At 39.6% G+C, this 15,945-nt stretch overlaps 1 protein-coding gene across 2 annotated transcripts in view; it reads right to left on the bottom strand.

Moving 5' to 3' along the window:
• The window catches only part of LOC136857418 (cytochrome P450 9e2), an 82,083-nt gene that overhangs the window by 19,687 nt on the left and 46,451 nt on the right, over window positions 1-15,945 (bottom strand). For both annotated transcript variants that reach the window (XM_067136069.2, XM_067136068.2), the window contains exons 4-5: window positions 8,937-9,139; window positions 351-555 (exon numbers count right to left, since the gene is read on the bottom strand). In XM_067136069.2, the coding sequence (XP_066992170.2) occupies window positions 351-555; window positions 8,937-9,139 (408 nt within the window). The remainder of the gene's footprint in view (window positions 1-350; window positions 556-8,936; window positions 9,140-15,945) is intronic.

Here is a 15,945-nt window from a genome sequence, read left to right on the forward strand (position 1 = left end):
GTGGACAGTATAAAGTTGATTACAAAGTCAGCGATACGTGGGTATCAACTTACACTCTAAAATAGATTTGTCCACGTGTCGTCTTGATGTTAAAATTCAGAGGACAGTTATGCTTATGACAGGAATAACCAGGCATGCCGACTCAGCTGTAACAGCGGCACAAAATTAAGCAGATTTTGAATATTCACTTATGATGGAACTCAGCTTCCGAAAGCCGGGTCTAAATTAAAATACTTCAACGTGTGCTGATATAGACTGTTTTTAATTTTAAGAAGTGTATTAAGCCATCAGCACTCTTTCCAATGGCTTTTACTTTTTATAAAGATTATGATCGTAGATGACGAACTTACTTATTTTTTTCGCCTTGCCCTCTCCGATGGAGACCTGCTCCTCTTCCTCGCCGTCACCTTTGAGTTCTCCGCGGCGCGCCTGCATCAGCAAATCTATCAGATCGGGCCGCACTATGTCCTCCCTCTCACGAGTGGTCACAGTGTCTTCGACGAGGTCCATGAAGAACTTGCGCTCCTCCTCGGTGAAAAGCGTAATTCCCAGAAACTGCAAGAGTAACGACATGACCATCATCAGCCACAAAACATCCAGCCAACACTTTGATTTATAATATAGAACGTGCTATTTGGAGAACAACAATTATGTTGCAATTATTTTTAACCTCTGTTGTTGATTTCAATAGTGTCTTATTATACGATATTTTCTTTCATTCGAGTGTTAATGGGGGCCCCTAACTATCGTAGCTACATTTGACATCGTTTGTAAAAGGAAAACAAAAGACCTGGCTGATCTGTATGAAATTTGTACCAAGTGTGATGTATTTGTGGAGCAATCCGTAGATAAATTTGCAAAGTCACACCTTGAAAATCCCTTCTTTATTATCTTTTCCTAATAGTTTACAAAATTGACATTCAAATTCCATCATCGCACACATCGCAGCTTCTATATTTTTAAACGAATTTAGGAAATGGAGCAGTCGCACACTGAATCCATGATAACCAAGCTAGAAATGGGTGAGATAATTATAAGTTCCAAATTTGAACTCAGGTGTGATATAAGAAACGGAATTTTAATGTTGTTTCCAAATATGAAGAATACAAAGGGAGTAATGAGATCATGACGTGCCTTCCAACTATTGGCCGCTACGTGCCCTTGTAATGTGTGAATTGCGAGAGATTATCAGCCAGTTGTCTTTTTGTTTTGTTTTGTCCAACGATGTCAAAATGTTGCTGCGGTGGTTAGCTCTCCCTTTTACACTCCAAAGAAAGAAAAGGTGGTGTATGAAGAAACAGTTAAAATCAACAATAGATAACCCATAGAAGTAATTTACAAGGAAAAAGCTTTTCTTGGCTTCCCTTGAAATAATAATAATAATAATAATAATAATAATAATAATAATAATAATAATAATAATAATAATAATAATAATAATAATAATAATAATAATAAGTCCGCCTCTGTGGTGTAGTGGTTAGCGTGATTAGCTGCCACCCCCGGAGGTCCGGGTTCGATTTCCGGCTCTGCCACGAAATTTGAAAAGTGGTACGAGGGCTGGAACGGGGTCCACTCAGCCTCGGGAGGTCAACTGAGTAGAGGTGGGATCGATTCCCACCTCAGCCATCCTGGAAGTGGTTTTCCGTGGTTTCCCACTTCTCCTCCAGGTAAATGCCGGGATGGTACCTAACTTAAGGCCACGGCCGCTTCCTTCCCTCTTCCTTGCCTGTCCCATCCAAACTCCCCATCCCTCCACAAGGCCCCTGTCCAGCATAGCAGGTGAGGCCGCCTGGGCGAGGTACTGGTCATTCTCCCCAGTTGTATCCCCCGACCCAAAGTCTGAAGCTCCAGGCGGTAGAGGTGGGATCCCTCGCTGAGTCCGAGGGAAAAACCGACCCTGGAGGGAAAACAGATTAATAATAATAATAATAATAATAATAATAATACTAATAATAATATAGTACATTTAGTACATCTTCATGCCCGATAATGTATATGTCATTTGTCACTAAGTTTAGAAGGATGCATTGCCAACGCAACACGAAACCCGTTGCACGGAAAGGAACCCAAACTCGGTAGTGGAAGTTTTAAAGCAGAACTCAACAAAAGCGCCTGGGGTGTACAAGCTGAATTTCTGTGTTTTTACTTCTTGCGCTATCTATGTATCCAATGGCGGTGATTAGAGGGGACGTGAAGGGGCAATCGCCAAGCCTCCTGCACTTCCACTTTCTGGAGAAGACATAATATTCTTATTCCATTTTAGCCACGTGAAACTAGGAATTATTTAAAAAAAAAAGCAATTTGTACAAGCTTTATTGTCTTATGAGCTAATTCTTTCCTTCACTTTCTTTAATTATTAACAAACTTATTTGCGAGAATACGCACAAAATGTCGTTTGCTGCGACTAACCTATTTGTATAGCGCCACAGCAAGTAGTGGAGTCTTTGCATGTGCTGTGAGGAAGGGCAGCAAGAGGCATTATTGTGCCAAGTTCATGGGCAATGAGGTATGATTTACCCGGTTGCCGCGCCATTCGTCGGTCTGGCAGTCACTTCAGTGTCTGTTGGTATCTTAGTGTGTAGTCAAATACTAAATGGTTTTTAATTGTATAATCATGTCGTACTTCTATTTCATTGTAATACATGTTTTATATTGTTCCTCTGGTGAAAGTTTTAATGAATGGTATTGAATCAAAATCAAAAAAAACTATTATTAACGAACTTAAGTTGCCGAAATTCGCTCAGAGAGCATAAAATACCATTTTGTAGCTGTCTTTTTCAATCTTATATAAATACCCCGCTCCCCCGTTCGCTATATCCCACGAACCCGGGTATTTTGTTGTCTGTAATTTCCCCTGCCCGTCACTTCTAATTCCCGCTACTGTGTGGGACTTCTTAACAATTTAAGCTACGCACAGTTCGAGCCTTTGCCACTCGATGCCATGAAAACGTTGTACAGTTGGTGAGAATATTAGCGAAAGCCGTAATTCCGTTTTTCCTCAACATACAGTTTTCCTACTCTCTTCTTCTTATCCAATTTTCTCCACACCTGTGGTGTCGCGGGTGCGAACTGCGTCACGCATGTGGATCTGACCCTGTTTTGCTGCCAGATGCTCTTCCTGAATCCGACCCCATCTGGGCGGATGTAATCATTATTGCGTTTTCATGTGGTGGTTGGTAGTGTGGTATGTCGTCTCAACATGGGGAGGAAAGTCTTGAGACAAACGCAAAACAAACACCCAGTCCTCGAACCAGAAGAATTAATCACACGCCATTAAAATCCCCGACCCGGCCGAGACTCGAACTCGGGACTTTCAGAACCGTAGGCCTCAACGCTGACCATTCAGCCAGCGAGTTGGACATAGTTTTCTTAGTAGCAACAATCAATATTTATTATCTCCTGAAGTATTGCACCTGCATGCACGATCTCTTTTTTAAATGTCATGTCAATTTAGGACCACAAAAGGGCCACAAAATGAAAAATCCTACTTTAGGCCCCTAACCGCGCGAAGCCATATATGTTAGCGTACCCATCTCGCTGCGGAGACAGTTTTGCCACGCAAAGTATTTCCTAAAATAAAACCTGTTACAGTTATTGAACCTTATATTCATGACAAACTAGTTGCTGTACCTGTCATTGACTAGACGATGATATAGCATGTACAAACTTTTCAGCTCCATTATTGAGGCAGGCTGTCATACTCGGGATGTAGCAGTAGTTCCATCTATTGGAGATGAGTGGCAACAGAAAGAACAAGTCACATCACAACAATAGTCAATTTAATGTTATTGTTGATTAGTTTCACGAACGTTCGATGCCTTCACATTTAGTTTTCTTCCGACTCTGTGATTTTAGGGCGTCTATAGGTGGGCCACCATAATATTGCACATTACAGCTGCTCAAAGAGTTGGTTACACTGCAATGTTGCTGCCATAATGACAGCTGATTGCACGACATGGTGGAAGTTTAGAAACATGCTTTCAATTTCATCGCCATGATACACAATATAAATAAATATAAATGAAATCGGCCGATAATAATAAACGATTAAGGTCATAATAAAATATATTATCACACAAAATGATACTAGATAAATCTATTAGGTAATTCTCACTGTCGGGCTGTTATAAAATACAGAAAAAATCGACCAACAAGAACCTCTCTTTAAATACACCAATAAATATTACAATAGTGTATACCGTGCTATCACAAAATGTTGCTAGTAACATCTATTATATTTACAAATATTTACAGCCTTCATTCTTCCTACCTGATTCATAAAGTGTGTTCCACTACTTGATCTGCAGAAAAGCAGGGACATCCGTACAAGCGTACGAATACCCTTTCCCTCTTGTAAAACTTACAAGATCTCCGACCTAACATACAAGCCTGACTTTTAAGGCGCACTCCTCTGCGCAAATGATTAATACTTCACGATTCATGGCTATGTCGGCGTCTTTTCCGTGATACATTGCAGTAGTTTAAGAAACCCTTCACAATTTTTAAACAAAAAGCACGTATCTGTCTAACTTTCAAAAACGCGCCAGCCACCCATGGGCATGTGCTAGCGACAACAGGAGAAATGGCAACACATCAATATGGTAGTCAATCTACTTATAGATGGCACCACTATACTAGTCATATTGCCAACAACAATAATATTAAAATAGTTAATATTTGTTAAATAGTTTAAACATTACATTAAAAATAAATTATATTTTTGTAAGTATTTAGAGTTTATAAGTACTATACGTTACGAAACTGTATACGAAATATGTATAAAATAAAAGTTTTGCCTGTACATTGCTGAGAATTTTAAAAGAATGGTATTTCTGTATCAGCCATGTCCATAGTAACAAGGAAATGCACTTTTTACTTTCCGGTAATTTCTGTCTGCCTGTCTGTTCGCCTGTACCTGCATCACGAGGAAATGGCAGAAGATAATTTAGTGAAAATCGGTATGCGAAGTCGAAGGATGAGCTACTATAATCTAGGCCAGGGATGGCGAACCTTTGCCACGCGTGTCACCTAGTGACACGCGAACACGATTTCGGTGGCACGCCACGCGAACATATTAATGTTTTTATAAACATCTTGTATTGTAGATTATATCTCGTGCATCGTGTAGTCGTATTCACGTGTAAGAAATAAATATCGAAAATCCAAATTCTAGTTCTAATCCGCCGTGCAATGTAGCAACACTGCAACACTGATAGGTCCGGAAGTCTAGTGAGATAACAGTGTTAGAGTGGCTGGCGAGCCCTTCACTCACCCACGTCAGTCAGTAAGTGAAGTTTGACTTGTGTGTGGTTGCCAGTAGTGGGTAACTGTTTACTGAGTATAGTTCTCTGGTGGTTTTGTATACGGACCTGGGAAACATGTTTTCGGTGCCGAAAAAACAGAAACTTAATAAAGGTAGTGGCCGGATTTTTCAAGAGCAGTGGACAAGGGAATTCGGAGTGATAGAAAGGAACAATAAAGCTTTGTGCTGCCTGCGTTCGGAAACAGTTGTATCCCGCACATTTAATGTAAAGCGCCATTTCGAGACGAATCATTCAAATGTTTGTTCCATGCCAAATGCAGAAAGAAGAGAGTTCTTTTCACAAAAAGTCGAACAATATACAAAACAAACTAGTTCTTTTGTATCATCTTTCAGGTGAAGGAATAATATCAGTGCGGCTAGTTTCCACCTGTCACACTGCATAGTACAGCATGGGAAGCCACTTTCTGATGGTGAGTTCTTGAAGAAGGCTTTCTTATTGTCGTCAGACACATTATTTCAAGACTTTGCTAACAAACAACAAATAATTAACAGAATTAAAGAAATGCCTGCCAGCAGAAATACTGTCAAGGATAGAATAACACGAATGTGTGAAGATGTTTCGGAGCAATTGAAAGCTGATTTGGATAACTCCCAGATGTATTCAATATGTCTTGACGAAAGCACGGATGTGACCTTACAAGCAAGGTTAGCTGTTTTTGTCCGATTTCCTTGTGGAAATGTGATGAGGGAGGAATTGCTTAAATTGCTGAGCTTGCGAACTACGACAACAGGGAAAGATCTAATGAACGCAGTAAAGCAAGAACTTGTATTAAAAATGGGGTTTGACTTGCAGAAAATTGTGTCCGTGACCACTGATGCTGCCCCAAGTATGGTGAGTGTTCATAATGGGTTTGTGAAATTTCTTAAAGAAGAAGTTAAACATCCTATTTTACAGTTCCACTGTTTATTACACCAGGAAGCCCTTTGTGCGAAAGAAGGTATGAAGGCATTTGAAAGTGTACTCTCTGTGGTAACTAAAATTGTGAACTTCACATCTGCACGTGCTCTAGACAATCGCCAGTTCTCGAAAATGTTACAGGAAGTGGAATCTCAATATGGCAGACTTATAATGTACAATAATGTTCGCTGGCTGAGTCACGGGCGAAGTACTCCAGAGGTTTGTTGAGCTCTCGGACGAAATTCGCTTCTTCATGACAGAAAAACAGGTAGAATTCCCAGAACTCACGGACCCTATTTGGCTGTGCGATTTAATGTTTCTCCGTGATTTTACAGCAATATACAGTGATGTGAATAAGGAACTGCAAGGAAAGGGACATGCTGCAGATAGATTGTTTGAGATCATAAAATAATTTCAAAGAAAAATTAAAGTATTCCTCAGGGATGTTGAAACAAAGACATTTAAGTGCTTTCCTTCACTTAAAGTGCAACTCGAATTGATGTCAAATTTTGCAGATCAATTAACTTTTGAAGACACAAAAAGTATTTGTAAGAAGTATGTGGACGTCTTACAAAATTCAAAACAAATAGTTTCCAAGAGATTTTCCCAGTTTCGAGATTTGGAGAAAACATTGCACTTTATTTCAAAACCTCATATTGTACAAATGAGTGATATTAAGGTCAATTTTTTTGACTGGTTAGATATTGACCATTTAGAAATGGAGTTGATTGAATTTCAATAAAGCAGTACATGGGTGAACAAATTCGTACAACTTGGTGAAGCACTGGTAAAAATCGAGTATGGTGTGGATGGTGAATACTCTCTCCAGAAGCCAGAGAACTTAATGCTTGAACAGTGGAACAGCCTCCCACAAAAGTTTTCGTCCATGAAGAAACTTGCTACAGCGCTACTTACTTTGTTTGGATCATCGTACGCCTGCGAGCAGCTATTTTCTACAATGAACTTTGTGAAGTCAACAGTTAGGAACCGTCTTGGTTCAGACCTAAGTGCATCGTGTGTTTTATTGAAGACAACAGGTTATGAACCTAATATAAATGACATGGCTACTAAGATTCAGCAACAAGTTTCGCACTAAATGCGAGAACGATATTTCACTTGAAGTCCCTTGGTAATATTAGTACTTTTGATTTTTATATTTAATAATACTTAATGAGGAATAGTATTAAAATGGGCGGTTATTACTGTCTACATATATTTTTTACAAATAATGTTAAGTATTCTTAAAACTACAAAAATGTATTTTTGCATTATTTTCCAAATACGACCACGGAAAATGCAATAACTTTTTTAACTTATATAATAAGTAAATAAATAAATAAATAAATAAATAAATAAATAAATACCATATTATAAAACATAATTGAAGTAGGAAGGTAAGTCGGGCGGGGGGGGGGGGGTCAGTTGTAGCCATTCCTTAAAGGAAAATAGCAGGTGGCACAGTAGACAATTGAGAATATTAAACAAGACTTGAAATGGCACACTAGTCGGAAAAGGTTCGCCATCCCTGGCCTAGATTATAGTGCCTCATTTTCCGACTTTAGATACGATTGTCATTCAATTATCTTCAGCCGTTTTTCTCGTGATGCGCGTACATATATAGGCTACAGACAGACAGACAGACAGACAGACAGACAGACAGACAGACAGACAGACAGACAGACAGACAGACAGACAGACAGAGAGAAATGATGGGAAATTCAAAAGTGCGTTTCCTTGTTATTTTGGCCACGGCCGATACAGAATTGCCATTTCTTTTAATTCTAAGCACAGACAAAAGTTTTATTTTATATATATATATATACTAGCTGTAGTACCCGTAGTTGACTGGACAATTATATAGCATAGCTACTTTCCGCCAATATTCCGGCTTGCTATTTTAACTGGGACGCAGGGGTAACGCCATTTATCGGAGATGAGTGGCAGCAGAAGAGAAAAACCACATCATAAAAATGGTCAATATCATTTTATTTCTGATCATTTTTATGAACTTTCGATATTGTAGACCTTCACATTTAGTTTTCTTTCGAAACTGCGATGTTTGAGCATCTAAAGTAAAGGCAGTCCTTCCTTCTTTCTTGACTCCCGCACCTGCTCCTAAACTACCATTTCATTCAGTATGAATAAAAATTACTTATAGCCTGTACTGTAGTACCTTATTCTAAGATTTAACATACAGGTTTGCATTAAATTCTGTTCAGTCATGTTCTCGTGGTTTGGTGTTGATATGGACTTGGCAACAAAAATCAAAATTCACGAATATCTCTGTTATAATAGCCGGTACGCTAAACATGTATAAGACGTAAATGTTCGGAAATTTAATACTATGTAACTTTAGTTATGTAGTATTTATCGATAGGACCACTAATTACATAAATATTTGAAAATTAAGTTTAAGGCCTTCTCCTAAACTACCATTTCACTCAGGTTGAATAAAATTACTTATATCCTAGATTGTAGTGACGTATTCTCCGACTTTGTACACGAAATTTCATTAAGTTCTCTTCAGTCATTTTCTCGTAATACCCTTACATACATTCAGGAGACAGACAGAGAAGACGGAAAATTAAACATTTCATATCCTTGTTACTGTGGCCACGGTCGACACAGAAACACCATTATTTTTAAATTCTGATCAATGACATCCAAAGCTTTTATTATATATATTAAAGAATCGTTTCAGTTAACACTTACCTGAAGAACATTCGGCATTATTGAAAATCCCATCATCTTCAAGGTCCTTTTTGTGTCGAACGTGGTGATTTTCCTCCCCATCTTGAAAAATTCATTGTCCCTTACTCTTAAGGAATCGATGTTGATTCCAAAAGCCGCCGTCCCAATGACATCTACGACGAACCTCGTGAACAAGTCCTTCAATTCCACTACGAATGGTTTACCTGAAAATGGTAACCAGAACGAGATTTCTGGCCTTCAGTCTCTTGATTATACAATCAGCTCATTGTGGGAGACATGCATTGCGCTCTAGTGGTACATGCTTATTTGGTTCTGGCGTGTTGACTCATCGTGACGGTCAAAGCGTCGAGCTCAACACATCGCCTTGAGCGATTGAATACGCTATAAAGAATACGTGCCACTTGGCGAAATATCGCAAGGCGTTGATTGCTAGCGGTCCTAGCGAACCGGCCTTGAAGGCGGAGTGTAGTATTGTTGGGAGATCAGAAGAATGCACATGCCCGGTGAGGTATGGGGCGAAGGGGTTTTCACCAGCAGAGCCAGTGACGCAATTGTTGCTATAGCAACTCCGCTACTACCCAGGTGACTTTATATTATCTTCTACTGGCAGCTCTTCGCTCTTATCAGTTGTAATCCAGTAAACTGCAAAGTGTAAGTCAATGTTTTCGTGTAGCAGATAAGAGCCGATCTGTCTGGACAGAACAGGAAGCTCGTTTTTGTAGGCTACATTCCTCATTCTTGCATTCTTCTCGTCTCTATACAGTAGTGATACCGATCAGTCGATGTAGTGTGAAATGTTGTTCTTGGGTTCGGTTTAAAAAGATTTTTGTGAAAATTTAATTTATCCAGAGGCAAAAGAGATTTTGTAATTACAACCAGACAAGCATTGCATTGTCTGATAATATTTGTGCTGAAGTAACTTTGAACTTGTGAATCCATCGAAATCTGTCTTCGGCTTTCCTCGAGATAAAACGGGCGTACTCTATTGTTTTACACGTTATTTTTTGTATGTCAGGGTATGGTTCACATTTCACTTGTGAAGGTGTTGACGTGTAACTAGTGTCTTCTTCCACCATTTGGTAGCAGCACACGCACAGAGGCCAACGAATGCACTCTCCATAGCCATTTAATAACAACACTGTCAGGGTAGGAGCAGACAACATGGAAAGCAACCGTCAGAGACAGCGCTATACGACTTGGTTCCTATGGAAACACTGTCACGATTCGCTTCCCAACTGATGGCACTGTTCGACATTTCTTTGACGGTGGACTGCCCTTATGCTAGTCGAACAACGCAAAAATAATTATTGATTTTCATTATTTCTATCAGCATTAACATTCCACATTCGTAGTCGAACAACGCAAAAATAATGATTGATTTTCATTATTTCTATCAGCATTAACATTCAACTTTCGTAGTCGAACAACGCAAAAATCATTACTGAGTTCCATGATTTCTATCAGTATTAACATACAACGTTCGTAGTTGAACAAAGCAAGAATCGTTATTGAATTTCATTACTAATCAGTCCTAACATGCTACTTTTATAGTTTGAAATTTGCCGCCCGATTTACAAGGTCGGACCGCCAGGTGCGCCACTGTCAACATGCCTCTCAATTTAGTACGGCTGAATACGGAAGTGTCCAGTATCATCTATGGCGTATTTACTACAATATATCAGAACATAATGCAGAACGCGAACAGACGGGCGTTAAGTTCTAGATACACATCATTACCGCTATTATAGGCCTACTTCATCCAGATCAAGGTTTTACTAGATGCTGTCAAGCTTAAAACAAGTAATGGTCAACATTCTTCCCGTGCTATGTCAATAAATGGCAGGCACATCATCTGAATGAATCACTCGCAAATGTTAAGTTCATTTGGAAAATGATCGTCGCCATAAGACCTATCTGTGTCGGTGCGACGTAAAGCCATTAGCAAAAAAAAAAAAAAAAAAAAAAAAAAAAAAAAAAAAAAAAAATGGAAAATGCAAGATCTCAAACAAAGCATTAAATGATTAGATGCAATGATCAGATCACATTACTTTGGTAATATGTCTATATTTCTGAATTAGTGAAAACAAAATATCAGGATTAGCGAGGAAAATACTAGAAATCCTGCACTTACAAAATTGACGTAAGAAAATTAATACGCATATACAAATAATATGATACATACCAAACACACTATAGAAGATACTGAACACTTCCGTATTCTCCCGTACTAAACTGAGAGCAGCGCACCTGGTGGCCCGACCTTAAACATCAGGCGATAAGGTTGAAACTACAAAAGCTGCATGTTAAAATTGGCAGATATAATGAAACTAAATAATGAGATTTGCTTTGTCTACTACGAAAGTTGAATGTTAATACTGATGGAAATACCAGATGTAGCCTATGCATACGTTTTTGCCGGTTTTTGCGGTAAAGAAAACATGTAAATTTTAATTCAAAATATTGGCCATCGGCTTCTACACACTTCGCCCATCTTTCAGGTAAGTTATGAATACCATGCCAGAAAAACTGCTTGTCTTTTGTGTTAAACCATTCGTCGAGCCATTTTTCCAAATCCTCGATATCGCTGAAGTGCTGCTCAGCGAACGAGTACCACATTGATGCGAAGAGGGGGTAGTCAGATGGCGCCAGGTGGGGGAGAGTATGGCGGGTGCCGAAGGATGTCCCATCCAAGCGATTTCAAGGTGTCTTTCACTCGTTTTGCTGTGTGAGACGGTGCATTGCCGTGTAACAAAATCACTTTACCATGTCTTCTGGCCCTTTCCGGTCGTCTTTCGATCAATGCGTGCATTAACTGTTTTGCCTGCAATTGATCGTCTTCCCACTTTTGTGGTGCACGGTCTTTCACATTGATATCACCACGTTTCAATTGTCGAAACCATGTCTCACATGTTGTAATCTATGCAGCGTGTTTACCATATGTTTCTACCAGCAAACTATGACTTTTCAAAGCCTTTTCCTTTTGATTAAAAAAGAAAAGCAATGCGTGCCTTAAATGTTATTTTTCAGGCACAAACGTCGACATGATCACTGCTCACTACAACACAGACGCTAGTGTTTGGCGGACTCAACTTGTATGTGTTGGTAGGTTAATGTTTGGCGAACAAATTGACGTATGTGTCAAATTCATACGCTGCGGACTGTTTGCTGGCGCCATCTCTTAGTGAAACCGGATAAGACTTATGCATACGTACACCTGGTAATGAAAATAATGGTTTCGTTTTGTCCGAATCGTTGGCTGAATGGTTGGCGTTGAGGCCTTCGGTTCAGAAAGTCCCGGATTAGGTTCCCGGCCGGACCGGGGATTTTAAACAAGTCTAATTAAGTATTCTGACTCCGGGACTTGTGTTTGTGTTTGTTCCAACATGGTTCTCTTCACATTGAGACTACATTTCCGGCCACCACAGAAACATGCAATAGTCATTACTAGACCTCGGATTTTTAGGTGCTTAAATGTAGCAAAAACTAAGTTAACGGTATTTAGCAGAAATAGTAATGCAAATGTCACCTTGTCATTAAACAACCGTAAAATAGAACAAGTCCACCGGTTCAAGTACCTCGGCAGCATAATAACAGAGAGTATGGATCCAGATAAGGAAATCAGATGCAGAATTGAGAACGCTAGAGCTGCATTTCGCAGGATGAGCTCTTTGTTCTGTAATAATCATCTGAATCTGAAGCTCAGACAGAGATTAATGAAGTGCTACATCTGGTCAGTACTGTTATATGGAGCAGAAACATGGACCTTAAAAGCCACAAGTATCAAACGACTTGCCACCTTTAAAATGTGGTTGCACAGAAGAATGCTTAGAATACCCTCGACAGATACGATAACAAACGATGAAGTCCTAAGGAGAGCTAGGACGAAGAAAGAACTAATAACAACTATACGAGTTCGCAAAATAGCTTATCTAGGCCACATATTAAGAGGAAACAAATATGGCCCCATAAAACTCATTCTCCAGGGTAAAATAGAGGGCAAACGGCGAGTTGGCAGACCAGAGATAACATGGTTACACAACATCAAGCAGTGGACCGGTATTGAGACAACTGAGAGACTCTTCCGACTAGCAGCAGACAGAAAAACTTTCTCCAGAGTAATCGCCGACGTCTGGGCAACCGGATATGGCACTTGAAGAAGAAATGTTATTTTTAGCTGCTTGAAATAGTCTCTCAAATAGGTTCTATATTTGTTTTACCGGGCGAGTTGGCCGTGCGGCTGTAAGCTTGCATCCGAGAGATAGTTCGAACTTCACTCTCGGCAGTTCTGAAGATGGTTTTCCGTGGTTTCCCATTTTCACACCAGGCAAATGCTGGGGCTGTACCGTAATTAAGTACACGGCCTCATTCTTTCCACACCTAGCCCTTTCCTATCCCATCGTCGCCATAAGACTTGTTTGTATCGGTGCGACGTAAAACAACTTGAAAAGAAATAGGCACCTTCAATTCTACGTGTTTTAATACGCATCAATTGAAAACCATGTTTATTTTGCTAAACTGATAATAACTCGGGGGAAATATAAGTTTCACTCATCTCCTTGCTGCAAACGTCACAGAATATAATTTTACCACCCGATGTGAAATAGGGAAACTCCTGTAACCACGATTTAATTAACGACGACTTTTAAGCTGACCGATTGCGAAAAACCGGGTAACTGACAATGCACTTCCTAATCATTATTTTCCTTAAGACTGGTCACGCCTCAGCCACGTACGGATATGCAGTCCATCAGAACAATTGTCCTTGTGTTCATTTTCATATGCTTATGTGTACAGGAAAATGAACCTTACATGCCTTGTAGCAGGCATAGGAATATGAACACAAGGTCAATTGTTCTGATTGGACTGCATATCCGTACGTGGCTGAGAGGTGTGACCAATCCTAAGGAAAATAATGTTTAGGAGGTACATTGACAGTTACCCGGTTTTTCACAATAGTTACAGAATTAATAGTGCATTACTAGACTCAGTTTCAAGGCCGTCCAGCTAGGTGCGCTGACAATCAATGTCCTACGATATCTCGCAAAGTGGCACGTATTCTCTGTAGTGTATTTGTAGATACTACGAACTGACTAAAAATTATAAAGAATATAATAATAAGAACACAGATTGCACTTGCTTGGACATGCACACAGAACAAGGTATAAAATAATGTAATTAGCGTCCACTGTCCCACAGAGAACCTTTCCATTATGCCAGGACGAGTGAAGTATTAAGTGGTGGAACCACGGCCATCTCAATCTCTCTAAAGAATTGAGACGGTGGTGGGTTGAACCGTTGCCTACGTAATATACAAGGCCTGGAAATGCTGGCCAGCTGATGGTGTCATGGTGTGTTTCAAAATACGCCGCTAGATGTCAGGTTCATGGGCTGACCAACACAATCCTCCTAATTGGGAGAAAACACTATTATGTTGATATTGACCAGATAAACTCGTCAAAATTCCCTAAACAAGGGGTAAAATTACACAAAAATGAATGTTTTAAAATCACACAATACTTAAAATATATTACGTACCTGTCAGTCCATAATATTTTGAAGAACCGACTCACTTCTAGCGTTTACATTTTCAAGACTTTCATGTTCAGCGGTTTTCTTATGAATTTCGTGCAGATGTCATTTTTATTAGTAACTTTCGATGCCTGATTATCTATTATAGATTTCAAAAATGTCGACACAATAACATCACACAGTTTTTCTTGCTCGCAGCGTTGACATTTAAAGACTTCAATAAATTAGGCACAATCAGGCATTTGAGCTTTTTAACAAGGTTTGCGTATCATAAATACTTCATGCATTTCTTCGTGAATTTCAAAACAATTCTCAAAAACATAACTAATTTCCTGGACAGGTAACATAGTCCTCCTCAATCTTGTGCTTTAATTAAATACATCAGTGGACTGTCTGTTACTTGTGAAGAGAGTTATTCCAAACAAAAGTCACATTTTGTGCTTTCATCAGCAATTCTCACTAAATAGTCATTGCTACAAAATACAGTTCCATGCTGACGGGAATCTCTAAAAATAACAAAATGCACACCATGGCTCAAATTTGAAATATAATCACATAATAGCTGAGACAAAACTCTTTTTTTTGCTAGGGGCTTAACGTCGCGCCGACACAGATAGGTCTTATGGCGACGATGGGATAGGAAAGGCCTAGGAGTTGGAAGGAAGCGGCCGTGGCCTTAATTAAGGTACAGCCCCAGCATTTGCCTGGTGTGAAAATGGGAAACCACGGAAAACCATTTTCAGGGCTGCCGACAGTGGGATTCGAACCTACTATCTCCCGGATGCAAGCTCACAGCCGCGCGCCTCTACGCGCACGGCCAACTCGCCCGGTGACAAAACTCTTAGCTTAAAGTGTATAATTCGTCAGTGCTATATATTGATGAAAATATATACCTTCAATGGGTTCATCTAACACTTGCAAAACCTCCAGGAAAGTGTAAACTTGGCAGACTCCACATCTTTCCGGATTACCGTGTTCCTTATGACATCTAAGATCTTGAAAACTAGATGATCGGTGTTGGAAGCAACTCTTTCTCATTCAGCGTGCTTTAGATCGCATGAAGGCAAGATCTGGCATCCAACATATCATTTAAACCACCTCTCCAGCGCAGGTGGCTAAGCAGGAGTTCAGTGTCGTTACTGCTAAGATTTCTACTTAGAACATAATAGAATCCTACTTGTTTAAAAATATTTTTCATGTAATATATAATATTTTTTAGACTTTTTTACTGATATATTTTTCGAATTATCTCTTTGCTTGTCTTGTGTTTTCTGTTTAAAGACGACACAAACACCTAGTCCCCGGCCAGTTGAAATAACCAATTAAGGTTAAAATCCCCGACCCGACCGGAAATCGAACCCGGGGCCCCTTGAACCAAAGACTAGCACACTAACAATTTAGCCATTGAGCCGGACTACTGATAGTAAATGTTTGATACATTTCACGGTATACTGAGTAGTAACTACCAGAGCTTCATATA

The sequence above is a fragment of the Anabrus simplex genome, chromosome 1, assembly GCF_040414725.1.
Source record: "Anabrus simplex isolate iqAnaSimp1 chromosome 1, ASM4041472v1, whole genome shotgun sequence".
Taxonomy (NCBI): Eukaryota; Metazoa; Arthropoda; class Insecta; order Orthoptera; family Tettigoniidae; genus Anabrus; species Anabrus simplex.